At 39.0% G+C, this 27,496-nt stretch overlaps 1 protein-coding gene across 2 annotated transcripts in view; it reads left to right on the top strand.

The window, feature by feature from the left end:
• Positions 1-285: 285 nt before the first annotated feature.
• Positions 286-27,496, top strand: part of Tmem170b (transmembrane protein 170B) — a 30,277-nt gene continuing 3,066 nt past the window's right edge. The window contains exons 1-2 of one of the 2 annotated variants that reach the window (XM_048348479.1): positions 292-1,098; positions 20,456-20,626. In XM_048348479.1, the coding sequence (XP_048204436.1) occupies positions 783-1,098; positions 20,456-20,626 (487 nt within the window). In that variant the 5' untranslated portion in view covers positions 292-782. Of the gene's footprint in view, positions 1,099-20,455; positions 20,627-27,496 lie in introns of both variants that reach the window. The other variant, XM_048348480.1, reaches the window with a different exon arrangement.

The raw sequence follows: 27,496 nt of genomic DNA, 5'->3' as shown, positions 1-27,496 counted from the left end.
AAGCGCTCCACAGGAAGGCACAGATCAGAACTGTCACCACAGGCAGAAGCGCACTCAGTGGCTCGCAGCGCCCCGCCCTCCAGTGCACGCCGCCGGGCTCCCAGCGAAGGGTCCAGTTCTTCCCGGGGCGCGTGCTCGACATCTGGGGGCGGGCGGGAGGGGGCGTGGAGACCGTTCCCTTGGAGCAGCCAATCAGCAGCGAGGCCCGGCGGTGGCGCCAGTGACGTAAGCGGCACTTCCCTCCGCCCCACTGCGGGCGGACGCCGGTCGCTGTCAAGCCACGCAAAGCTCTAGCGTGAAGGGAGAGGGAGAAGGAGGGCTTAGGGGCCCGCCGGCTGTCGGAGGGCGGCAGGTCGAGGGAGCGGGCGGAGTGGGCATGCGCAGCCGCTCGGGCGAGGAGGGACGGGGATGAGGCGACGCACGCGCGCGCACGAGAGGCCCGCCGGCGGCCGCGGGTGGAGGGGGCGGTTCCTCGAGTGTCGGCGACCCGAAGGCCGGCAGGCGGGCGGCAGGTGCCGCCGCGGCAGGCGCCGCAGCCTCCTCCGGGCCCCGTACCTCCGCGTCTTCCAGCGGCGATGAGCCGGGCTCTGTCCGGGGCTGCACCTGCCAGCTGCCCATCACCGCGCGCCTCCCGGCGTGACCTCGGCCTCATCTCGCGTCGGGCCCCCGCGACGCGGCGCGGCCGCTGACCGGGAGCCGCGGCCTCCTCCACCCGAGTCCTCGCTCGGGGGCCGCGCGGGGACAGCGCCCGGCCCCCTCCCCTCCCCGGCCCGCGGTCCTCAATGTCTCCCCGGCGGGGAGGGGGCTGCCTGGGAGACACGCCGAGCGGCTCCCCCTCGAGGCCCGTCCACCGAGGCAGCTGCGCCCATCCCGGCGCCCCGCAGCCACTCCCGGCGGCGGCGGCGGCCTGGAGGAGCCGCGCACCCGCCGCCGCCCCCCGAGCCTCGCAGCCGCCGCCGCCCGGAGCCCCTGGAGAGGGCGGCGGGCGCCCCCCGGGGAAGATGAAGGCGGAGGGGGGCGACCACTCCATGATCAACCTGTCGGTGCAGCAGGTCCTGAGCCTCTGGGCCCACGGGACGGTGCTGAGGAACCTCACTGGTAATTGCTGCGCCCGGGTTGGGGCTGGGATGGGGCTGCGGCACCGCCCCTCGCCTTGGTCCTTCCTCCTCGAGAAGGGGGAGGGGGGTTGCTCCTGCCGCCCCGGGTCTTGGCACGGGAGGCGGTAATCCCATCCTCTGTGGTCTCCGCTGTCCCCTGGCCCTCTTGGCCCGGGAACGTGCACGACCCCCTGAGTCCTGCCCGGCGCGAGGAGGGCCAGGGGCGGCCCTGCTTCCATACTAGGAAGCCTGGTCGTGTAGCCTAGATATGAGACTTAAGCACAGTTAGCATTTGTGTCATTACCGTCCCCTCCCCCTGGCACGCACACGCACACTGCTCCTTTCTTTTGAGATCCTTTTTTTTCCCCTTCTGGTTTTACTGTGATTTTTTTTTCTTTTCTGTAAATCTCAACCCAAAGACAGGATGAACAGTGCCTGTTTGCCAAGTGATCTCTTCGCTTCGACCGCTCGTTTGTTTTTGAAGATGAGATGACTAAGTAGATTATAACGGGTCAGGTGCTGGGCCAAGGGCTAGTGCATTGGGAGCATTTTAGCTTTATCTGTCTTCTCTCCCTCCCATTCCCTTTTGTCAGTCGCCTCTAGCTTCGAGCCGCTGCTTCTGTGACATTTAATAATTTGGGGTATTTCCCTTCATTCATTGAGGCTGTCAGGAGTTGGACTTGTGGAACTATATTATAACATCAACTTCTCCTTGCTGGAGTGAGCAGTTACTCACAGGATACTTTGTGTCTAATCTGTAGGTTTGCTTTGTGGAGAAAGTTATGGTTTTGTTCATGTGAAAATGCACTCTGGGTTCTGAATTTTAATCTAGAGCTTCTGAGAGTAGTATGCAGTTTCAATTTGGTGAGGCTTTTTCGCAGAAAAGCAATCCTAAAATCATGCTCAGGATGTACCTCTTACAATAAAGTATTAATTTTAATTGAACATTAATATTTCAAAATCTGTGATGTTTAATTGATTAATAATGTATATATAATAAGTGCATGCATATATGAATATAACAAACATGCATATATAATCTGGCATGATAGAATTCACATAAAATTTTTAATAGAATTTCTGTGGCACAAGGAAAACTTTAGTGGCACTAATTTCCTTGAGGTAGGAAAATAAGATAGGGTCTGGATTGATTCATGGTAACCCTGCTTTTCAGATGTAATTATTTACACTTTTTAAAAACTTTTGTTGTTTTGTGCTGCTTGATCTCAGGAATGGCCTTGAGGCCTTGCTTGGCTTTTTGACTTACAGCCAGCTTGAGCCACTTCTGGAATTTCAATGGTTAATTGGCTTGGATTTATCTACCAGGACTGGTTCCAGCATGTTGATCTTCAGATCTCAGCCCCCTGAGTAGTTAGGACTATAGGCCGGTGACCAGAGGCATCTGGTTTGACTTTATATGGTTTTTATAGATTGGAAAAACTAAATTGACATAGAGGCCATTTCATGATTTAGACATTGACTACCTTATTCTTTGTATTTACATTTTTCATGTTTTCATTCTATACTGCTTTGTATTCACCTACTTTTTCATATTTTACGATTAACACTTATGTTTATTAGAGTTAAATGGCAAGGACTTAAAAACATGTATTTGTTTATATATGTTAATAACTAACAGTTCCTCAAAGAGTTTTTAGAGAATGTTAATTTTGGGAGCTAGGAAGTAAGTGAGAATATATTTCTTGGCCAGATTTAACAATATTTACAGATACTGTTATTGTGACTTACCCTGTTCCACAAGTCAACCATTAAATTGACAACAGTAGTTACCAACCCAGGGTTAGCTTCAACTATAGTTCAATGTGATCATAACAATAGCTGGTTTAACAAAGGCTTGCTGTTTCGTAAAGTATACACTGCACATTCAAAACTAGGACTGAGGAGAGATGGAGGAATATGGGAACTTTTGATAGGAAATAACTAGGGTCTGAATATGCAGAATTCTATGTAAGTGGGTAAAAGTGTCAGAAGAAAAAAATACATTTCACAAGCCTATCATTATTGAGTGCACTTTATATGTCATTTCTAATCTTCAGAATAACTCTAAAAAGTATATTTACAAGAAAACTCAGGAAAATTAAACTGCCCCAAATCATACATAGCAGCTGACCAGCTGGGCTTCTGGGTAGGCTTGTATGTGGTCCTCGGGCAGCAGAAGGCCTTTGAAATCATTTGGGATGGTCATGTTTCTCAAATGTAGCTCTTTGGTTCTTGGTTGCTATCCTTCTACCTGCTTGTACTGAAAATTGTGTATGCTCTTTCAAAGATGTTATAAATATGCAAATGGGCTTTGGCAGAACAAAAGTTGACCACCACTGCAAGACTCAAATCTTTGCCTATAGTACTCTATTTTCTTCTACAGCATACTTTTTGTCTGATGTCAGGAATGAGGTTAGAATTCAGGACCTCATGCTTGTGAGGTAGGCACTCTACCGCTTGAGTCACATTCAGGCCATATTTTGATGTAATTAGTTTTTAGATATGATCTGTTTGTTTTTGTTTTTTTTTTAAGACCTGATCTATACCTTCCATGTAGCTGGGATTATCAGCACATACCACAAAGGCCTTGTGTGTTGATTGGGATGGGTCTTACTAACTTTTCCCCTTAACTAGCTGTAAATCTTGATTCTCCCAATTTTAACTCTTGAGTAGCTGGAATTAAGTACTTGGTACACAGTAAGTGTGAAATACATGCTTATTGGGTTGAATTTAAAATAATACTTAACACACAATAAGTTAAGCTTTCCACATTGCATTTTTCAGCTATATCTTCTTGGAATGATTATGCTTATCAATGAGGAATGATGTTTGAAAAAGTTTTATTGGTAATTGTCATAAATAACTTCAAAACATACAAATACTTACTTAGCACAATTATATTCTGTGCAAAATCTTTTCAACAGTCTTCAGAGAGATTTTTCCCTCAGTTTGCAAATTCAGACACTGAGGTGGAATAACTTCTATCTCATACTCACTGAGTGAAAAAGCCATTCTTTTTTTGTTCAGATTGTAAGATCTACTCTAAATCAGAAGACATTTTATTTTATAATGAGGGATCATAAGGTAAAACCAGACTTGGATTTAAGAAACGATTATGAAACTATTGCAGGAATTTGCTTAGTTAAATAATAAAGGGAAAATATGCTCTTGTTTCTGTGTTTTTCTTTGTACAAACTGAATAAATGTAATGTTATTCTCTTTGTATGTTATGTCATAGGCAAAGTGGGAAAATACATTGGACTATTTTATCTGAGACTGACCATTAGAAAGCAGTCTGTATAGGTATTACTTTGATGGAATTTTTTTTTTTTTTTTAGAACTAATGGTGCTTAGAAACAACACCGTAGAGTTAGAATTATGTTTTGGAAGCCCTGAATTACCACTGTATCAATCAAGTGTCAGTTTAATGCCAGAGGCAGGACTAGAGCCATTATCTCCTGATTATTGGTTCTTTGCCTTTTTCTCTGTCTCCAGGGAGGCTGAGAATGTGTGAATGGAACTGCAGTAGCTCTCACTTATCCTTGAGGAATACTTTCCCTCAGTGGTTGCCTGAGAGCTCAGATAGTACCAAGTACTGCCTTTCCTGAACACTGTTCCTGGCTTCTTTTTGCTCAAGGCTAGCACTCTGCCACTTGAGCCACAGCGCCACTTCTGGCTGTTTTCTATATATGTGGTGCTGGGGAATCAGGGCTTCATGTATAGGAGGCAAGCACTCTTGCCACTAGGCCATATTCCCAGCCCAGTATTGGCTTTCCTACAAATACATCATAAGGATCATTTTTAGCTTACCATAGGCACAGTCAGAGATTAACAGTAATAACCAATAACAAAATAGCAATTATAACAATACACTGACAGAATTGCCAGCATCACTACTCTTGTTCTTTGGGGCTAGTGTTAAGGGAAAATAGCTTGGTGCCGTTGACTTATACTTATAATCCTAGACACTCAGGAAGCTGAGATCTGAAGATTGTGGTTCAAAGCTAGCCCAGGTAGAAAAGTCTGTAAAGTTTGTGAGGCTTTTATTTCCAGTTAATCACCAAAAAGCTAGAGTTGGAAACTGGCACCAAGGAGAGAGGGAGAGGAAAAGGAATGAGTATTTGAACACAATCTTTGTAACTCTGCAGTGGTTGATCTGAGAACAGATGGTTCCTTAGTAACTAACAGGTGGGTAAGGTACTCAGGGCGGATACTCTGAACAGAGGGGCAATTCTTATATAACAGACAAGATGCTATTGTGTTATGCAAAGTGTTAAGCAATTTAAATCTTAGGGATTAGTTGTTTCTGAGATTCTGTGTTTAATTTCTTTTAATATTTTTCAATGTCAGATAATTCAGATAACAGACTACAGGAACTGAAACCTCAATTAAAGGAGCAATACAGTAATTTGTTGCAATTTTATTTGTAAAAGTTAGGGATCCCTAACTAATATCTGCCTACCTACCTATCTATCCATCCATCCATCCATCCATCCATCCATTCATCCAATTGAGAAATCTTACAAATTTCACCTACTGTTTGTTTTCTCTCCCCTTTGGGGACACTAGAATGAGGATTCCACATAAAGTAGATTATCTCCAGTGACCCTATGTCTGCCACTTGTGGGTCTGTACCTTCCCCAAGTCTTGTGACTTCAGAATTCCTAAATTTTTTTAGATTGTGAATAGATTATGTGGTTTCTTCATCTTACTGAAGTAGAGAAATAAATGGCTGGCTTTCTTCCTCACATATTTTTTCTTTTTCTGACTGTGTTCTACATCAGTCTAAAAATAGAGTCAGTATTACGTCCACTCAACTTTTAGGATAATTTGAATAAAAAAACCCTGTAACAAAGCGTATCTTCTTTTTTTAGTTTTATTTTTTTCAATTGATTTGTTTCCCAATCTGTGTTCTGACTCCAATTTGGTTGCTAACAATTTAGAGAAGGATTTTTACTTAGAAAAAGACATGGTCCTTAAACTTGGGGTAAACACAGAACCAGCTTGGTGCTAGAAAGAGGGATAGTAGGCCCTTGAGAAAGAGTAGTGGTTGAGTTTGGCTCATCTCCTCTTTCCTCATCAGTAGCAAGTGAGAGGCAGGGGGTGGGGCAGGTGCTTTCTTTTCTCTATTGGTGGTAAGCTTTGAGAGGCTTGGAATTTAAAGTTCAATGAAGAGCAAAAGTTATGTGTGTGTGTTTATGTTATACTTGTATATATAAGTGTGAGCTCACCTTATAGCTTTACATCTTGATAAACCCATTGTTTTTGATAGTATATTTTTTGTGTTTTCCTTACTTAACATCATAACTTAGCCTAGCCTACTTTCAATGTGCTGAGAACACATTAGCCCATACTTGGGTAAAAAACCAGCTAACAGAAACTCTAGTTTGTAAGAATGTGCTGAATATCTCATGTAACTTTATTATACATAAAGTAACAGACTAGAATGGTTGTATGCATGTGTTTTTACACTACCAAAATAAAAAGGTGAAAATTGTAAGTTGAATAATTGGTAATTGGGGAACTGTCTATAGAAGTATGTACTTAAGATATTCATAAGCATATTATTTTAGTTCCCTTTTGTACTTAAAAATGCTAAGCCATTTTAGTGTTGCTTTTCAGTGTCATTAAAAGAAAAGAATGAAGAGAAAAAGCTGGCTCTTAGGGTTTACATGTTTGGATCAGTGCACACTTAGTGGTACAGCCAGTACCTTCTTTCAGTAGTGTTCCAGGCAAGTGTGCCATGCCAGTAGGGTTAAAGTGATTTCAGGTGTCCATATAGAATTATGTAAATACAATTGATAAATGTAGCCTTACTTATGTATTTTACTTTTCAGTGTTTTTGCTGAACTCTGTTTATTTTTTTTTCTGAAATATGTGTGAAAAATTCCATTCTCTTTGTGGCACAGAGTCAACTAGTGAATGTTGGTAGGATTTGTACTAACTAACTTTTTAGGAAGCAAACCTGTATATCTGAAGGAAAATATTTAATTCCCATCTGATGATTTTTGAGTCATCCATCGCTCCATACTCTTTGTAATATGAAAACCAAGGGCTACATGACTTCCTAAACCTAAAGCAGTTTCTGAACTGGTTATTCTAAGGGCTTCTTAGGGTGAATTTTTGTAAAGTATTAGAATAAAATTTATTTATCTTTCCTTTTATTGGTGACTAAAAGTCAGGAAAAGTCAGGAAAGTAAGATAATCTTGAAGTGGAGTCAGAGTTCCTAGAGCTATTTTTTGTGCAGAAAGGCGGCTTAAGCAGAAGAGAAGACACAGTTGGGATTAAAATGGTCAAATATAAGAGGAAAATAATCGCAGTCAAACCAATTTACATAATTGGAGAAATAATTCTTACTATGGTTGTATCCATCATTTGTTATGGGTCAGGTATTATGTCAGACATTGTACGTGTATCTCACTATAATTAAACTTATCACATAATTTATTATCTTACTTAAATATGTGATTATATAAGGTATTGCATGCTAATTGTGTATTTTAATGATTCAGATTTAGCCATAGATACTTATCATAGACTACACAGAGGCAGTACAACAATTTAATAGAGGCCTCACTAGGCTGTCAGATTTTATCTGGTGACATTGAATTACATGGGTCAAGTCTTGGGAAAAATAGTCTTTTTATTGAAGTTTAAGTAACAAAGAAGAATCAGAATTTTTACCTTACCAAATGCTAGTGCTAGAATATAATTTTGGAATGAAATCTAGGAACACATGGGCACTTACTTTAGTAGGACTTAGAAAAAAATGTAAATAGCTTTGAGGAGTGTAGATTGGTGGGGAAATTAACACTAGCTTATTACTCTTCACATGATAAGATGGTGTATATTATGTGTCAATGTATATTGATTTTCTATTTTTTTTCATAATTCACCAGGGCTTGTAAACCAGATATAAAACAATTTATATGCAGGATTTTTGTTGCAAGGAGGGAGTGTGATATATTTTCTCTTAAGAAATTCTGCTTTCCAGTAGTTAAGATACTGGACATTGTTCCCAGAATATTATACACATTATTTAATATCATCCTCATAATAATCCAGTCCATTTGAACTCCATTTACATAAGTGAGAAAACAGGGACCGCGAATATAATATCTTGCCCCTGCTTACAGAGCATGCAAGCCAGGTCTTGAAAATTCATTACTGTCAACCCAATTCAGCAAACATTCAAATAACTGCCATGGACTTGGTGGTGTTGCAGATGCAAAGGTTTAAACACATGGTTTACGATCCTCAAAAGCTTATGTTTTACTGAGTATTGACTTATTTGTGGTCTAATACCAAATAACACTTATTCTCTAATTTAGCCATTTAGAACAAGAAATGTGTCTCAGTTTCTGATATTGAGGGACACTGGATCTGGCTCAGGATCTGGCTCAGGTCCTCCAGTCTAGCTGTCCGCTGGGGCTACCTTCTCTGAAGACTGCCCTGGAAGCTAGAAGCTCAGCATCTAAGCACACCCAAATAGTAGGTGGCAGGAGGTGACTGGACTGCTTGCAGTATAGTCATAAAATGTTTTATAACAATCTTGGAAATGTTACCACACACTTTCCCTCTTTTTATTGGTCAAGCAGATATTGTGGAGGGAATTATCAAGGCTTTTTGAGGACCATTGGGGGGACGCGGGAAGCTGGCTTTGACAACATTTAAAGCTAGAGATGGTAAGATGGGAAGAAAGCCTTTAAAGGGAAGTCTAGAGACAACATAAAAGACAGGATGAAGGGGATGAAGTTTCTATAAAGAGTGACTAGAAGAAATGCTGCTTGTTATATAGAAGCATTATATAAAATAGTAGTGGCTGGTGTTTTTAAAGGTTAATCTTGGCATGTTTTGGTTGAGTTCTGTGCTAGTTGTCATACATATTGATGAAGAGAAGTGAAACTCAGTCATTGCTATTAGGTGCTCCCTGTCTTAGAAAAGTTAGCTAAATATAGGTAGTTATGTGGCTTGTTGAGTTCAGGAAGACTGGGCAATGGTGTTCTGAGGCAACAAAAGAAGAGCTAAAGAATGAGAAAGATCTTGTGTATGGGATGGCAATGAGGTGGACAGCTTTGGCATGCTCCAGGAGTATCATACTTTCAGTGCTTAGCAAGTCTAAAGGTACTATGCAGCTCTTGGATGTCTGTCTAGCAAAGATGTTTCCATCAGTGATGCACCACTAGATTTTCATTATGAAACTCTCTTCTCTTTTCCCAAACCAGAAGTACTTTAGTCTGCTGTGGTTTCTAAGCCTAGTACCTAAGAGAATCACCTGAGGCTATTATACAGAGTCAAGGCCCTAGTACTCTGCATGGAATTAGGATATTTGAGAGCACACTTCTGTGCCTCCCCTTTCATCATACACTGCCAATAATTTTCATGTTGAAATTGAGCAAAGGCTAGTCTAGAAATTTTAATGAGTTAAGTAAAGTTTAGAGATGTCATTAGGAGTTAAGGGAATAATTTACTCATTTTTAATATAAACTTGTTTCACATAATTTTTGGAGTTAGGAGATTTTTTGAAGTGGGGTTTCTTCAGACCCCAGTTAGGGTAAGGTTTAGAACCAAGAAAATCTTTTGTCTCTTGGAATTTAATTAGGCTTTCTTTTAAATTGCCTTGAAGTTTCTGGATTCAGTATCTGAAGGTCCCTTTTAGTTCTCAGGCAACAATATATTTTTTTCTGTTTTTAAATCCAGTGTGGCCTCCTTGCTTCCTCAGGATTGCTGTCAGAATAAATAGCACTGAAGGTGTGATGTGCCTGTTTGACATGGCTTTGCTAATGTGACCCTGCTAAATTTTCCTGTTGAGCTTTTATTTCCTGATCTGTCCTTTATTCAGATACAAGTTCAGGATGGTGTTATATTGAGAATTTCATTGACACAAAAAGTTCATTTTCAGCACTGAACATGTAGGACACATGATGAGATTGTAAAACCTGGGATGCTTTTTAGGATGGTGTCTGATTTCAAGAAACATGTTGTTTATAATTTTTTTTAATGTCACACTCATAATTTAGCTCAAGGGCATACAAGAATTAATATTGAAAGTGCTGTATAATTGCTTCTTTAATTCATAATAGATTCAGATTTTTACCTTTAATCTATATACTTTTACAATTGATTGACCAATTGTGAGAGCAAATTAAATGGCCTCTTTAGGAGGATTGTGTTGGCTTAAATATAGAGCATTGTTTGAGATTTTTAAATATAATTTTAACCTGATATCTTTAAAGCAAGGGATAATGTGATTGTTGTAAATCATAAACCTAGCTTTCTTTTTTTTTCTTCTTTTTTCTTTTTGTGCTAATTCTGGGGCTTGAACTCAAGGCCTGGACATAGGGCCTGGGTGCTGTCTCCTGAGCTGCTCAAGGTTATCAGTCTACCATCTGAACCATAGCTCCACAACTGGCTTTTTGGGTAGTTAATTGGAGTCTCACAGGGAAAGCCCAGGCTGGCTTTGAACTGTGATGCCCACATCTCAGCCTCTCAAGTATCTAGGATTACTGGCTCCAGGCTAAACCTGTTTTTCTAGTAATCCTCCTTTACTGTTCAGTGATGGGTATTGTAATTTACTATTTGAAATTATATAATTAGCAAGCAAGAGGGTAATTTAGTTTAAGTGGGTAATCAACACCCTTGCCATATGTTTTCAAAGGCAGTATGTTTAAGTAGCTCTTGAAAGAAGCATAGTTGATGGTGAAAACTAGTGTTCTTGCTCTCTTTTAAAAGAGGCAATTATTAAATACTTACAATATCTTTAACTTGTGTTATATGAGGTGTAAGTGAGCAAATGCAGGAAATTTGAGTGATAAAAAAGATAAGGAAAATGTGTTTTTTTAAAAAAAAATTGCCTTTAGTTAGCCTTCTTTGTTTCTCACTTCTTTATGTAGAGTCTGGCTCCATGTACAGCCAGGCTTCTGCCTAGAGCTTCCTTTGATGTGCTTTGTAGCATAGGTGTGCTGGTAGTTGATTCTACCAATTTTTCCTTTCTGGAGAAACAGAAGTCACTTTTACCTTCAGTTTTCAGAGATATTTGTATTGTGTATAGATTTCTCTTTTACACTCCCTCCCTTTCCCAATATGGTTAAAGATGGTTTTTATTTGATTCCTTCTGAAGAGAAACTTCCCAGGCTGAATCTTTATTTCTCTGTACGCTGTGTGATGTATCTAGTTGTATGCTAAAATGTGTGATTAGTTTTATTCTATTATTGGTTTTAGATTTTTGTTTTAGGTAGGGACTATTTGCCTTAATTTGAATTGTCTGAGCATCTTAGATTTGTGGCTTTCGCCATCCCTTCAAATATCTTGCCTACTATCTCTCTCTTTCTTCTGGGATTCCAGTTACATACTTGTTAAACTATTTAAAACTTAAAAGATAGTTCTCAATTTCCTGTTCTGTTTTAGTTTTAGTAATTTCTTTTTAGTGTATCGTTAAGTATGGATACTCTGCTTAACTGTCTCAAATGTATTTGAAACAGTTAATAAAATTCTTCATTATCTGATACTTCAAAAAAATCTTGTGGTATTGGAGATTGAGCTCAGAGTCATGTGGTTGCAAGGTAGATACTCTTTAACTTGAGCCATGCCTCCAGCCCTATTTTGACTTGGTAGCCTCTTTTTGAAGTAGGGTCTTATTTTAATGTCCAGGCCAGCGTGGGCTGCAGTTCTCTTACCTGAGTGTCCCTGTGTCCCTAGGGATGTCAGGTTTGTACCACTGTGCCAAGCCATGGGATAAGAGGTGCACGCAACTGCACTCAGCCATTGAGAGAGGTGAATTCTTGAGAACTTTTTGTGTGTGGTCTTGAACCAAAATCCTCTGATCATTGCTTCATAAGTTGGTAGCTTTATAGAGTTGAGTGTCCTTGCTCAGTTCATTTTTAAAAACTTACAGCATTCCCTTTTGATTTGGGTAGAGTTTCCATACGTCTGCCCAAATTTCCCATCTTTTATGTGTCTACCCTTTCCACTAGTGCCTACCTTACCTGGTGATTCTATATATTGGCTTTATCTGAGTGAGGCTCTGTTATGTGTCTTACGTTTGGTTTTGAGGGCATCACATTTTTGTTGTTGAATGCAGTACATAGTACATAGCATGTAAAATTGCAGAGGCTGAGGTATATAATATTTATTTTTGGAAATGGGCTGCTTCTGTGAGACTTGTATTGTGCAGACTGATTTAGTTTTGAGTTTTGCTTTTATTATGGTTACTGTCAGTGCACTGTGTACTTCCAAGTCTCTGCTTTGTGCTACTAGTGGAAGCAGTCTCAGCGTTGGTGCTCCATTGTCACTTCCAGTCATTTCTGCCTGCCTGTCTCACTGGTGGGTAACTGTGTTTTGTTATGTAGTGCTGTGCTCTTAGTGGGAGTTGCCCTGGTCCTGTTGTAGTCCCAGGTGTGATATGTTTGTTGGAGTCTTTGGGAGTAAGCTTCCTCAACATTCCTGCCTTTGTGAACCTTAGTGGCCATATTCTCTTCTGTGTCTGTAATTGGTCTCGCATTTCCTGTCCTCCCTTTGGCAATAACTGACATCTGGAGCAGCCTCCTAGGCCTTAGATGGTTTTCTGCTTCTTCTCGGAGCATAGAGGTTTTTGTTTTTCCTTTTCCCTAAAGTACAGATGTGTGCCTTTCCCCTAAAGGGACTTTCTGTCCTCTCCAGTGGCTGAAGGCATTTGCTTTGCATAAACGAAAGGCTCCTGGAAGCAGGCAAGGTGTCCTGTGTTTCCTCCACCAGTCTGTGCTGACCTCCACTCAGCCTGCAATGCCAGGTGGCTCTTTCCAGTATCATCCATGCCACCCAGGAGGGACCAGTGGCAAAGAGCTAATGAGCAGTGTGCACATTGCTTCTCTCTTGTGTCACAGTTGACCTTTGAACACATGTAAAAATTATAGTTGATTTCCTTTTACCCATTTTGTGGTAGCTCCTGAGCAAGGGTGGTATCTTTCTCTGGAATCTGTTCCCTTAGAGCCTTTTTCGTGATGTGCTAAGGAAAAAAAATTGTAGGGCTGGGAATATGGCCTAGTGGCAAGAGCACTTGCTTCGTATACATGAAGCCCTGGGTTCGATTCCCCAGCACCACATATGTAGAAAATGGCCAGAAGTGGCGCTGTGGCTCAAGTGGCAGAGTGCTAGCCTTGAGCAAAAAGAAGCCAGAGGCAGTGCTCAGGACCTGAGTCCAAGCCCCAGGACTGGCCAAAACACACACACACACACACACACACACACACACACACACACACAAAAAAAAAAAAAAACCCACAAAACAAAAACTGTAGACACTAGCAATTTGAGATTAACTCACTTTTAAAACATGGCAAGTTGTACACACACATATAAAGAAATGCAACTGATTTTTTGGTGATGTATCCACATTTTTATTCTTGACAATTTCTTGTATTTAATTTCCTTATTGCTTGCTTCTCACTAACATTTGGATAGTATTGGACCAAATTTCCTTTCTGTGCTTATAAATAGTATAATAGATCATCCAGATGTCCTAGCCAGAACTCTGTGAGGCCTGATGTCATTTCTCCCTTGCCCCCATCATTCAGGCTGTGCAAGCAGTCTTCCTAAATGCTGATGAGATTCATCTCCACCTAGGATCATACCCATTATGACCTATTGCTCTTTTGATTTTTTTGACAATTCTAAGTGTTAAAATCCTTCTTAGTTCATAGACTGTTCAGAAACAGGTGGTGAGCTGGATATGGCTCCAGGGTCATCCTCCATTTAGTCTTAGACTGGAGAAGTTTTCATATTATAAATGAATTACTTCCCAGAGGACATAATAAACTCTGTGGGCCATGTCCCCTGTTTCAGAGTTCTCTGCTCTTAGAAACATAATGGGAGCAAGTTCTATCCCTTGGACTTGCTGGGATGAAAAAGCTTGAGGTCCAATGAGATCACTTAATTCGAACACAAAATATTTAAAAGTATAATATGGACTTGTTCTTTAAAAATGGTAGAAAGTTATTAATAGTGATATAATTATAGTCTTATAAGTGTGGTCATTTTATCTTGAGGCATAACATAAAGTGAATTTTCAGTATCAACTAACAAATGACATTATTAGAAAAGTTAGACAACCGGTAACATTTTTCTGTTAACAGTTTTGAAAGACTGGAAATATACTTATATTTATTTAATAATAGATTGGATGTTTATACAATTTGGACATTTAAGTACATGCCTCTTAGGTAATTTCAGCCCAGAACAGTGATTTTCATCTGTACTGCAAGCTATAACTATGTGAAGGAGATTTTATAAAAATACAGTGATTTAGGTTTTACCTTCAGAGACTATTTCAGTTGCTTTTTAGTTAATCTCAGTTGTAGCCATTGACCTAATAGAACATCTTCTGCTCTTCTTTACTGAATTGTTAAAAAAGTGTTTGCAGTAGAAATTAGAAGTATTGTAGAGTGGTTGTTATAAGTAGTGAAGAATATGTAAAATAGTTTCATTGATAAGATAGCCATTGTTAAGTCTTCTATTTGTATTAATTAGGAGCATTCCATGCCTACCACTCTTTTATTTCAGTATACCACTCTTTTTATTCAGTATTTTTCTTGTCATGTAGAGAAGTTCATTTCTCATCAGTATGTTTATTCAGAGATTAAGAACAAAAACACAGCAGGTAGTTTGTGAGTGGCGTCATCACTATTGTTGATGAGAACTGCAAATTGCCAGTGGTGCTATTTCTAGTATTGTTTGCAGACTGGAATAAATTATAACTCTGCAACGTCATATCTTATCAAAAGGTAAACAAACATACTGCACTGGTGCTGGCAAAATTAGTTTAAGATGAAGACTATTAACAACCTTGCATAGGGAAAATGACCCAGAGGACTTTGTGCCCAGAAAGAAGGCATCTTCCATTCTAGTGTGTTATGGGGACTGTGCTTCAGAATGTTTTTGTGCTGCTGCTTAAAAAAAAAAATGTTTGCTGTGTAATTTGGTGACCACTAGCAGTGCCATCTTCTGGCCTCCTTTTATTGTTTTCCACATTTGAGAAACTTGTAGTAGGTATGCTATAAGTGGAAAGAGAAGACAGGAGGCTGGTCATGTGAACTGTGTAGCCTAGACAGTTGAGTCAAATTCCCTCAGTTCTCCTATTGACTCTAATTTCTTGTCTCTCAAGCAGGCATTGCTTTGGGCTGCATCCAATACAGTTTGGGGTTCCAGGTCACTAATTGCAGTACTGTTTTATCCACAAAATCAAGTATCAGTCTGGCTGTGCTTAGCGAAATATGGGCTCTGAAATTGTTGCGGATTGTTCTGGTCAATCTTTGCTAGGGATTTTTGTTGTTGTTGTGTTGTTGTCAAGGTGATATACAGAGGAGTTATAGTTACATACATACTGTAGTGAGTACATTTCTTGTCAAACTTGTTACCTCCTCCCTCATTCTTTCCCACCTTTCCTCCTTCCTCCCCAATCCCCCCCACAAGTTGTACAGTTAGTTTACAACATATTGTCTTGTAAGTATTGTTGTTGCATTGGTTCACCTTTTATCCTTTGTCTCACCATTTTGATGTTCCCCTTCCCTTCCCTGATTCGGACAAACATATAAAACACCCAGGGTACCAAAATCAAATACAGTGACAGCAGGGGCTAAACCATAGGAAGATAAACAAAAGAAAAAAATTCACATAGTGTGTTAGAAATAACAATACAATGATAAACCACTTGTTTCCATAACTTGGAGTTCATTTTGCTTAGCTTTATCTTATATGATCATACATAACTATTGAGCTATTGTGATCATCCACTAGGACTATCCTAGACATATACTAATTATTACCAATGAGGAAAACCATAGAGTCTGTTTCTTTGGTTCTGGCTCACTTCACTTAGTATGATTTTTTTCAGATCTTTCCATTGCTTATGAATGGGGCAATGTCATTCTTTCTGATAGAAGCATAGAATTACATTGTGCATATATAGCACAATTTCAGGATTTGCTAGGGTTTTGAAATGCATAGTTTTGTCTACTTCTATAATTAAGTTCATGCAAAACGTATAAAAGCATTTAGTATCTCTCTGGTTTCCAGTACATTCAAGTTATTCTCAACCTATTTCATGCCCTTGTTATGCCCACCGAAAACATCAAGTCCTATTGGAGTACATTGTAAAGCAAAGAGCAAGATTGTGAAAAGAGCTTATTGTGCTATGTTGGACATATTTGTCCAATTTTTTGTGGTATAGTCAATTTGGAAACAATGTTTTCAAAACCCTTTTCATGTATTTTAACAATTTTTTGTTAACTATATGATCTTTTAACTTTTAGTGTATTTTAGTACAAATAGGGACAAATATATCTCAGAGATGAATTATTCAGTGGGTCCAACAGATGAAGAAAAGGCTCTGAGGGCTGAGAATGTGGCTTAGAGGTAGAGTGCTTGCCTGGCAGGCATGAAGCCCTGGGTTCAATTCCTCATCACCACATAAACAGAAAAAAAAGCCAGAAGTGACGCTGTGGCTGAGAGGTAGAGTGCTAGCCTTGAGCAAAAAGAAGCTAGGGACAGTGCTCAGGCCCTGAGTCCAAGCCCCAGGACTGGCAACAAAAACAAACAAAAAAAGAAAAGAAAAGGCTCCGATACCGTGCTTCTGTTCTTGTTCTTCCCTTGGGATTCTGAGCCAATCATAGGTTCCATGTCATTACTCTGGTGCATGAAGCCTCAAGGCATTTTTTCTTACGTGTAGTGGTCAAGGAATCTGAACAGAGTCACCACTCAGTTGCTTACGTCCATCTATCCTGTAATTCAGAATAATAGAAGTAACTCACAACCTAACTTAAAAACTCTCAGAAGACTTCAGTTTTTGTCTTGTGTATTTGTAGTATATGCTTTCTAATAAAAGCAACATGAAATTCAACTTGACTTTGGGTCAGTTTGTTTAAGAGCATTTTGCTTGCCAAGTAACTGGGCAGTTCATCAGAGAATACTCAGATTCCATTTTAGTTGTGTGGTCCTATTGATACCTCTTATAAGTTAAAAATGTTTATAAAGATCCTATTAGGTCTTCATAAAGCAACTTAGAATTAATTTTCCTTATCAGTTATAGTTTTTGTTGAGGTAAATAACATATTTAGTAGACAAGTAATACCATTTCTTATGTTCTATTCCCTTGTTCATCGTCTTAGATATAATCCAGAAATGATTCCTTCTGATATTAGAAGGATAACAAAGAAAAGGCCTTTTGGGGGTGGGGATACAAGGACTGGGTTTGTTAATCTTTTCTAAGTGGGCTTGAGATACAAGGAAAAGTGTTGACTTCTAGAAGAATAAATGGGTCTTCTTAGGAAAGAAATATGAAAAATAAAGGAGATTTTTACATGGCATGATGATATAGGAAGGTGACATTTCAGGTTAGCTTCAGCCATCTTCACAGTCTAGATATGACCCTTAGGTTTAAATATAGGAAAAATTAGGGGCAGAGGCAAAGGTGTGTATAGTTTGAGTCCTGGTTACAGATAGAGTCTGGCTAGATATTATTTCAGTTTTGGTTTTCCTGGGTTCCAGAAAAGCTACTCCTGCCATCATTGAAGGAAACAGTGTGATTCATATAAGATGATTCTTCCTGCTCTAGGGTGCAATGTGAACATTCTCCGTAACTGTCCTCCTTTAGAGATAATCGATCTACAAGGCTCTACTGTTCCTAATGTTACCTTTTAATGAGTCCAAGTCAGAAAAAGACCTACTTAATCCCTAACTTCTGGGCAAGTGCACCAAATGTTACCAGAAATTTAGGGCAGTTATATTGACACTGGTTTTTGCGTTTGCAAGAGATGAATTGAGGCAGGATGTGAACATAGTAAAAGTAATAGGTAAGTTTATTAGAAAAACAATATGGCTGAGAAAGAGAGCATATGGCATAGACATGCCACGGGAAGACAGTAGTTCAGCTTATCTCAGCTATTTTGTGCCGTCTTCCTCATAGAGCTTGGCCTTAAACAGGGAGAAATGGAGTCCTTGAAGATGGTCTTCTGATTGGTAAGTCTCTTGTTTCCCATAAGGTTATGGTGCTAAAGATTTAGTACAGCCTCCTATTTCCTCATTCTTACGTCCTTCGTACTTCCTCATTCTTGTATCCTCCATTCCTATTTTGTAGTTAGGAAACAAGTTTGGTTTGTCAGCTTATCCTGTCATCTGCAAGTTGTGTAGGCCACAATTCCCTTCCTGCCTGCCTTTCTACTAACTTTGGGGTAGTTTTATTTCCTTTTCAAAGATGTTCAGAAACATTCTCTCTTTCCTGGTCTTCAAGGTGATTGCCAAGTGATTATTGAGAGAATGGCTTAAAACATTGACAAATACAAAATGGATGAGACATGCTAGGCTTTCTCTTGCTTTTTGTGGCAGCAAAACAGTGTAAGTGCCTGTTACAAATACACTTTCAAATAATGACAGTGGCATGTTGCTAGATTGCTAGATTGAGAAGGGGCAGCTTTAGCCATTGAGGTGTAAGTACTTACTCAGATTGCCAATGAGAAATTCCTATCGTTAGGTCGAATGTACAGAGCTGAGGTCACTTTTAATTGCATTATTTTCTCAGAGACCTGGTAATCTTGCCCTTCATTTTAAATTCCCTTCATATTTCCCCATTGCTCATGGCTAGCAGCTACTCACCATTATGAACATGGTTATACCATTGTCTCTTGGTGGTAACTCTTTTTAATCCCTTTGGTATACATACATCCAGATGGATTATATGGTAATTCTTTTTTTAAGTTTTTCTGTGTTTTGGTTTTTTTTCTTAATTTTTTTATTTTTTGGCCAGTCCTGGGGCTTGGACTCAGGGCCTGAGCACTGTCCCTGGCTTCTTTTTGCTCAAGGCTAGCACTCTGCCAGGACTTCATGTATATGAAGCAAGTGCTCTTGCCACTAGGCCGTATTCCTAGCCCCTGTATTTAAGTTTTTATAATGGCTGCACTATTTTAATTTTCTACCAAAATACTTGGAGAAATGTTTTTAAATTGATTTTGTGCTCTTTTAATGACTATATTGCTGATTTTTTTTCACATGATGGCGGATAAATTCAAATAGGTGAGATTCTTTGTCTTAAATATCAAGGATGATCCTTAAGATGACAACTTAACATTTTGGGGTCAGTTCTTTCAATTATAACTAACAAACTTTACCTGATTAGTTTAAATAAAAATAATTTTATTGCAGACAAAATGTGATATTATTTACATAGTAATATGACAGGGCTTGAAATCACTTGAATGAGGGACTTAGTTGTCTTTTGCCATTGATTCATCTATTTTATAGTTTCCTCTGTTGTGGAATTCATTGTGTGATAAGGAAAAGAATTCAGCTTTAGCTACCCAAAGACAAAGGAGACTTAGTTGCTTCCAATCTAGAATTCAGTGGAAAGAAATGATTGACACACTTGGATCAATTGCTGGCTTATCATACCTAGCAGCTGTGGCCAGAGAGATGGAGTCCATGCAAGAACATGGCATCAATATTTGTGGGAAATCTGCGTTGACTGGGAGGTGCTGAAAGGGTTTGAATGCTGGAGGGATAGAATGAATGTACTCATCCTCTGTTTATGAATTGAGAGGTCAGTGAACAGCTAATAGAGGATGTGTTGAAGAAAACAGTAATAAAATAATGGACTTCAGAAAATTCTGGGAAGAATTATTAGAAAGACTAGAGAAAAGGAAGTTTTAAAAAAATCTCTGGCTGAGGGGCTAGGAATATGGCCCAGTGGCAAGAGTGCTTGCCTTGTATACATGAAGCCCTGGGTTCGATTCCCAAGCACCACATATGTAGAGAATGGCCATAAGTGGCGCTGTGGCTCAAGTGGCAGAGTGCTAGCCTTGAGCAAAAAGAAGCCGGGGACAGTGCTCAGGCCCTGAGTCCAAGGCCCAGGACTAGCAAAAAATAAAATAAATAATAATAATAATAAATAAATCTCTGGCTGAACATTTAGTATATAAAGTTGAGGGCTATAGGGGAATGGCCTAAAACTCTTAGTTATACAAAGGTAAAATTGTAGGCTGATGTTTGGAATGATTGGGATTAAGATGTAGCTTTAAAAAATGTAGCAGTGCTGTTTAGTAAAAAAACAAAAAAAGGTAAAAGAGCAAGTAAATTTAAGAAGTTTATGGATAAATTAAGGATTTTGGAATCAAACTGTGGATGCTAGCTAGATAATGTGGTCAGCTACAAGATATTAAAATAAGGCCTTAACCTTCTGCAATGTTGGAGGGAATTCTTTCCCCATCAGCCTCTCATGATGAATGATTTATTTAGCACTGCTGTATGTCAGGCACATTATCTTACTGAGCATGTGTTAACTGAATTTTGTAAGGTGGGTTTCAGAAGACTGATTACACTTTGCCTTTCCTTTCAGAGATGTGGTACTGGATTTTCCTCTGGGCTCTCTTCTCCTCTCTGTTTGTCCACGGTGCTGCGGGCGTCCTGATGTTTGTGATGCTGCAGAGGCATAGGCAGGGAAGAGTGATCTCTGTCGTTGCAGTCAGCATCGGATTTCTGGCTTCTGTAACTGGAGCAATGATTACTAGTAAGTTGATCTTGTTCTGTAAGGACATCATTTTGTGTGCACTGACCATTTTGGTAACCCTTCTTATTGTAAATTGGACATTTTTGTGTAATCTTTCATGAAAGTATTTTCTAGTGCTTTATACATTGCCCATCCAAAGTGAAGGTGAGTTTATTTATTTATTGAACAGATAGTTTTGTTTTACCAGGCAAAGACTCATTCCACAAGATTTCTGAGGAAATAGAAAATTTCGTAAAAAATTGGCAAGGGGCATAGCATGTTGGTGGGAACGTTTCTTTACAGTCTGCATAAAATATTACTAGAATGATTTCCATTTTCAAAAGGACCATGTTTTAGCCCTTTGGTTCTTAGTGTCATCTGCTTGTAGCTACAAAATACAATTGCATTTCTTTCTCTCTTTTTCTCTCTCTTTCTCCATTGGTCGTGGGGCTGAACTCAGGGCCTGGGTGCTGTTCCTGAGCTTCTTCGGCTCAAGGCTAGCATTCTACCACTTTGAGCCACAGAGCCACTTCCATTTTTCTGATGGTTAATTGGAGATAAGAGTTTCATGGGCTTTTCTGTTTGGGCTGGCTTTGAACCACAATCCTCAGATCTCAGCCTCCTGAGAAGCTAGGCATGAACCACTGACACCCAACCTGAATTTCTTCTTTTATACAAATTATATGACAGAAATCTCTGGCTTCCTAGAAATTACCCACTTTCAAGTGTCCTCTTGCAGTCTGCAAGTTTCTACTATGTTGCTACTGAATTTTTTTCTATAAACAGAAAAGATTTATTTTCACTCACACCTTTAAAGAGTCCATGTTCTGTTGGCCCATTGCTATTTCTTAGATTTTATTTCCAAAAGGCGATTTCCTTTCCTTTTTGTTTTGTATTAATAGTAAATGCCAGAATTGGTGTAAAATGGGTTTCTTTCATCTTAATTTTATCTGCTTAATCTTAGTCTAAAGATATGAAGTAACCTCTCTTTGTTGGTGTAATTTCTCTATGAGGTTCAGCATCTCTTGCATGGTTTAAATTCTGTGCTTTCCTATGGATGCTCCTCTATGAAATTACATGTGCTTCTGATATGTTAGAGATAATGGGCTTTTGCTGGTTGTGGACTTCACAAATACCTTTCTTTGTCTTTTATCAGTTATCTTCATCCATGGTGTCATTTATAAAGTAGAAATGATTAATTTTCATGTAATGAGCTTATAGATTTCCTTTTACCTTTTGGTAAAATTTATTCAAAGTTCTATCTTGCCTAGATCAAAATACATTCTGGTACCTATATTCTTCTGTTAATTTTATTGTTCTAACTTTTATATTAAGGTCTTTATTGCATCTAAAGCAGGAGTCAGCAAGCACGTTGTCAAAAAGCCAGGTAGAAAACATTTTAGATTTTGCAGACAAGTGGTTTATGTTACAGCAACTTAATGCTGCTATTGCAGTACAAAAGCAGAATAGACAAATGGAGTGGGCTTCTGGCATTTACATTATGATTTGCCCTCCTGGTCTGCTGATGCCTCCCCAGGTATCTGCCTTGTTTTTGATGATAGATAAGATTCTAGGTAGGCTTCTCTTCCCTCATCATAAGTCAGTTTTTACTGCATCAGCAACTAAAAACTCTTTCATTTCCTCATTTGTTTGCAGTGCCAGGTTTTGTGTATTATATTCTCAAGATACAGAAATCTGTCTCTGAGATCTGCTGATTTGTTGATCTTTTTATCTGTTCTCAGTAGGTCCTCTGTTTTTGCCATATATTATAATACTGTTATAGGTAGGTCCTTCTGTTTCTCTTTCTCACAGCTAACATTGCTACTCATGTAAATTTTACAACATATTTCTTTGAGTCTTCAAAAAGTATGAATATGGTTTTTATAAGGTCTTAATTGGATATAAATGTTAACTGGGAAAGCATTTTCATATTACATTATCTCACCTAGGAACATGAACTATATATCCTGTTACAGAGAGAATCTTCTTTGCCTTTTATTAGAATTTAAAATGTTAATTTACTTTTTATTTTTGTTCATTGCGGGGCTTGAACTCAGGGCCTGAGCCTCTTTGTGCTTTAGGCTAGCTCTCTGCCACAGTGCCACTTCTAGCTTTTGAGTGGTTAGGAGATAAGAGTCTCATGGGGACTTTTCTGCTCCAGCTGGCTTTGGACTGCAATCCTCGGACCTCAGCCTCCTAAATAGTTAGGATTACAGGTGTGAGCCGTAGGTGGCCTGCTGAAATTTTAAAAAATAGTATTTTATATTTTTTATTAAATAAATTTGGAACACTTTTTACCTTACAACTATTGTGTATGGTATCCTTTTTGATAACACTATTTAGTCTTACTGGTGTGGAGAAATAATATGAAGTTCTGTAAGTCATGTTTATAAAAGATTAACAAAAACCTGGTTCTTTGAAAGATAAGATGAGGAGACACATGGTAAACTAAGAAAAAAGGTCAACTATAGTCTGATCTAAAAGAAATAACTAATTTTCAGTAATTAAAATAAAATAATTGCAAGACTTAAGAGTTTTATAACTCTATGCTACTAAATTTAAAAATATCAAAATTGATATAAGGAGAAATGGAAAATATGAATAGAATAATAGTTATTTTTAAACAATTGAAGTGTTAAAAGACCCTTTTCCCCAAACCTCCTTCAGGAATAAATAGAGTTTACAGGTCTATTCCATCAACTTTCCAAGGAACAGGTAGCTGTATCTATCTTTGTTTCTTTATTTCTCTTTCTCTCTCTCCTTCCCTTCCTCCCTCCCTTTTTCCTTCCCTCCATTCTTTCAGTTATTTCAGAAAATAGAGTAAAAACTGTGTCCAACTTACTTGCTGAGGTTGTGGTAAGACTGTTACCCCAGAACAGATAAGTAGAGGCTTGTGTACCTTGTGAGCATCCCTGAATTGCAAAGATTGTTCAGAATGAGATGGGAGCACAGCTATCTAATAAAGCCTTACAAATGAACATTAGATTTGGGATTTCATATCATTTTCGTAATGTTTGTCTTTATATTAGCTTTTCAACTGTTCTAAAGTTATAAGAGACATTCCCAGCTTGCATGCTGTACAAAAGCAAGTGGTAGGCCAGATTTGGCCTGTGGGTTATGGTTTTCCCTGTCCTGATCTAACTTCACAAAGTGACACAATATCTAAGTGAATTCTTCCCCTGCTTTTATTACTCACTATGGGTTAGGAAACACATAGGGCAAATCATATCACTGTTGCATGGTGACTCCCTTGCAGGTCCTGTGTGGTACTGGCTATATTTCCTACCTGCTGAGTACTCTTTACCTGCTCTCTTCACCCTGCCAGCAGCTCAGCACTATTCCTTTTCCTACTTCATATTCATGCCACTAGTCTTCTCTGGCCACTTAGTACTTTTGGAAATTTTTTCTTGTAATGCTTCATTTTGAAATTGTTTATGAAGATTTTCCAGACATTTACTGTCTACTTCAATTTCACTGCCTCACTTGTCTTCTTTATTCAATATATCAATTTAGCCCACTTCAAGAAAGGAAAGACCATAAGTAACCCTTTAACTGACTTTTGCTGAGCAAAGCATGCCTTAGAGAGAGTGAGGACTGAAGCATACATTGGAGAAAGATACTTTTTAAGTATAAGTTCAGAAAGATTAATACCTAAACTATATAGCTAAAAATTTGAGTCAAATAAGAAAAAGACAAGACATTAGAAAAATAGTTTGTAAAGCATTTCAAAGAAGTGGGAACCTTAACAGCCAATAGTATTTGAAGTAAAGCATGATCATGTTTGTTACCAGGGTAATAATAAATAATTTTGGAGCATCACTCACACACCAGATTGATAAAGAAAGAAAAAAAAAGTAAATAATTCTGAGAATGTGAAATTACTGGAATATAAATCAGTATAACTGAATATAAATGTTGATGTCAAGGGCTTATAGATTTGTGTGTGTGTGTGTGTGTGTGTGTGTGTGTGTGTGTGTGTGGTCTTAACAGCCGTTTTCATAGGATTTTAAACATACTTTTCTTGGTTTTGCTTTTGTTTTGTCAGTCTTGAGGCTTGAACTTGGCCTGGGCACTGTCTTTGAGGCCTTTTCTCAAGGCTAGCACTCTACCACTTTGATCTCTAGTTCCATTTCCACTTTCCTAGTGGTTAATTGGCGATTAGAATCTCATGGACTTTCCTGCCTGGGCTGGCTTTGAACTGCAATCCTCAAAGCTCAGCCTCCTGAGTAGCTAGGATTTTAAGTGTGAACCACTAGTGCCCAGTTTAACGATACATTTCTAAGTTTACATTTGTAATTTTATTTTTAGCATTTAGTTTATTAATTCATCTGAAATTTACTTTGGGGAATGGTGTGAAGTAGGAACCTAAATTTATTTCTTCTACGTAATAATTTTTCTAATACCATTTGTTGAATGGTAAACCAGTGATTACCACTAGGACAATTAGGCAAAATTTATGAAGTCAGAAATGCTAAGACAAGCTCCTGTTCTCAGTGCTTTAGAGTATCATCTCCTAATCTTCCATAATGGTAAAATGATGGCCCAGCATAACAATTTAGGAAGTGGTAAAACTTGGATTTTGTCCATATAATCTAAGTTTAAAATTCAGACTCCTAACCTTATGTAAACATGGGTAATTTGAGCTGACAAATGGTTTGTCATATCCCACCCTGTCTGACATTTCTTTCTCTTTCTTTCTTTCTTTCTTTTTTTTTTTGTGCTGGTCCTGGGGCTTGAACTCAGGGCCTGGAAGCTGTCCTTTCGGATTTGTTTCGTTGTTATTTTCAATGTTTAAACTAGGGCTCTACCACTTGAGTTGTATAGAGTGCTAGTGGGGAATAACAGTTTCACAGACTTTTTGCCTGGGCTGGCTTTGAACTGCAGTCCTCAGATCTCAGCCTCCTGAGTATCTAGGATTACAAATGTGAGCCACCTGTACCTTGCTAGTAATTTATTTTATTTTCCTTCACTTGGATCACAATAAAATGTTTAGTGTCAAGAGTGATGAGGCAAAACTATTTTTCTAAAATTGAATACAGTTATGGTAATGTTATATAAAGCCAAGGAAAAAACAAGAGTACAGTTCTTCAGGTTTACGTTAACATAGTTTATGAGAACAAAAGAGGGAAAATTCTTTAAAAGCCTAAAGGATGTCATCTTGTTTTGAAATTTCAGTATATAATCCCCATTGTGTAAATGGTTTTCTTACTTGCTTAAGTAAATGCGGCTGACATGAGGAATTTTATTTGATGTTAAGGTGATTATTAGTGGCTTGATAATTTCATGAGGTACTTGTTCTTTTTTCACATAGTATAGACATGAAATGATACTATGACTTGGGATTTATAGCCAGACAAATCTGTAATGATATCCTAGCACTTTTACTTGCTCTACTTCTTTGGGCTAGTAATTAAACCTTTTCAGTTAGGTGGATATATATCTAAGGGTGGGTTTGATGTTTAAATGAGATCATATTTGTCAAGTTCCTAGCAAGATATAGTATGTAGCACTATCTTAATTTCCTTTTATTTCCCAGCATGTTTCTGACAATTCTTGGCATAGATTGGCATTTTGCTTTGTCCACATTTACATCTCACTGAGTAATACTAGAAAAGACACAATGAAGTAACTTTTTAAAATTACTAGTGCTTGAACCCAGAGCCTCATGCTTGCTCACTTGGCTAGCCTGTTTAGCTGTTGCTCTACCACTTGAGTTATGCCTCTAGCCCTACATTTTGGTGATTACTTTGGGGACCAGAATCTCACAGACTTTTCTTCTCAGCTAGCTTTGAATGGCAATATTCTGGATCTCAGTCTCCTGAGTAGTACTCTATGCATATGAACCACCAGCACCAAGCTAAGTTTTATTTGGGAGATTTTAAGTGAGGTAAATCCTTAGTTATCTTTTTTGAAATCAAGAATTGAAAGTTGGGGGCTGGGGATATAGCCTAGTGGCAAGAGTGCCTGCCTCGTATACACGAGGCCCTAGGTTCGATTCCCCAGGACCACATATACAGAAAACGGCCAGAAGCGGCGCTGTGGCTCAAGTGGCAGAGTGCTAGCCTTGAGTGGGAAGAAGCCAGGGACAGTGCTCAGGCCCTGAGTCCAAGGCCCAGGACTGGCCAAAAAAAAAAAGAATTGAAAGTTGGGGCTGGGAATATGACCTAGTGGTAAAGTGCTCGCCTTGTATACATGAAGCCCTGGGTTCAATTCCTCAGCACCATATATATAGAAAAAAGCTGGAAGTGGCTCTGTGGCTCAAGAGGTAGAGTGCTAGCCTTGAGCAAAAAGAAGCCAGGGACAGTGCTCAGGCCCTGAGGCCACACCCCAGGCCTGGCAACAAAAACAAAACAAAACAAAAGAATTGAAAGTTAGGGCTGGGAATATGGCCTAGTGGCAAGAGTGCTCACCTCATATACATGAAGCCCTAGGTTCGATTCCCAAGCACCACACATATAGAAAACGGCCAGAAGTGGCACTGTGGCTCAAGTGGCAGAGTGCTAGCCTTGAGCAGAAAGAAGCCAGGGACAGTGCTCAGGCCCTGAGTCCAAGGCCCAGGACTGGCCAAAATAAACAAATAATAAAGTTTTAAAAAGAATTAAAAATGACATCTTTTGTTAATTTTTACTAAATAGGTTTGTATCTCAATGAATTGTCAATTCAATGTTATTCAATTGTATATTTCTCTCCTTGGGTTCTTTTGCTTAAGCGTTCTAGGATATCTAGTAAACAGTTTTTTGTGTGTGTGTGTGTGTTTTTTTTTTCTAGAGAAATGGTTTTAAGACCATCTCAATCTGTGCGACATCATACCACAATTTAAACATTTCTGTCTTTATGGTTTGAGAATATACTTTAAAAATTAGTTACCGAGATATTCTGTCATTATATATA

This window comes from Perognathus longimembris, chromosome 6 (genome assembly GCF_023159225.1).
Source record: "Perognathus longimembris pacificus isolate PPM17 chromosome 6, ASM2315922v1, whole genome shotgun sequence".
Classification (NCBI taxonomy): Eukaryota; Metazoa; Chordata; class Mammalia; order Rodentia; family Heteromyidae; genus Perognathus; species Perognathus longimembris.
This window is presented reverse-complemented; position numbering and strand designations above follow the sequence as displayed.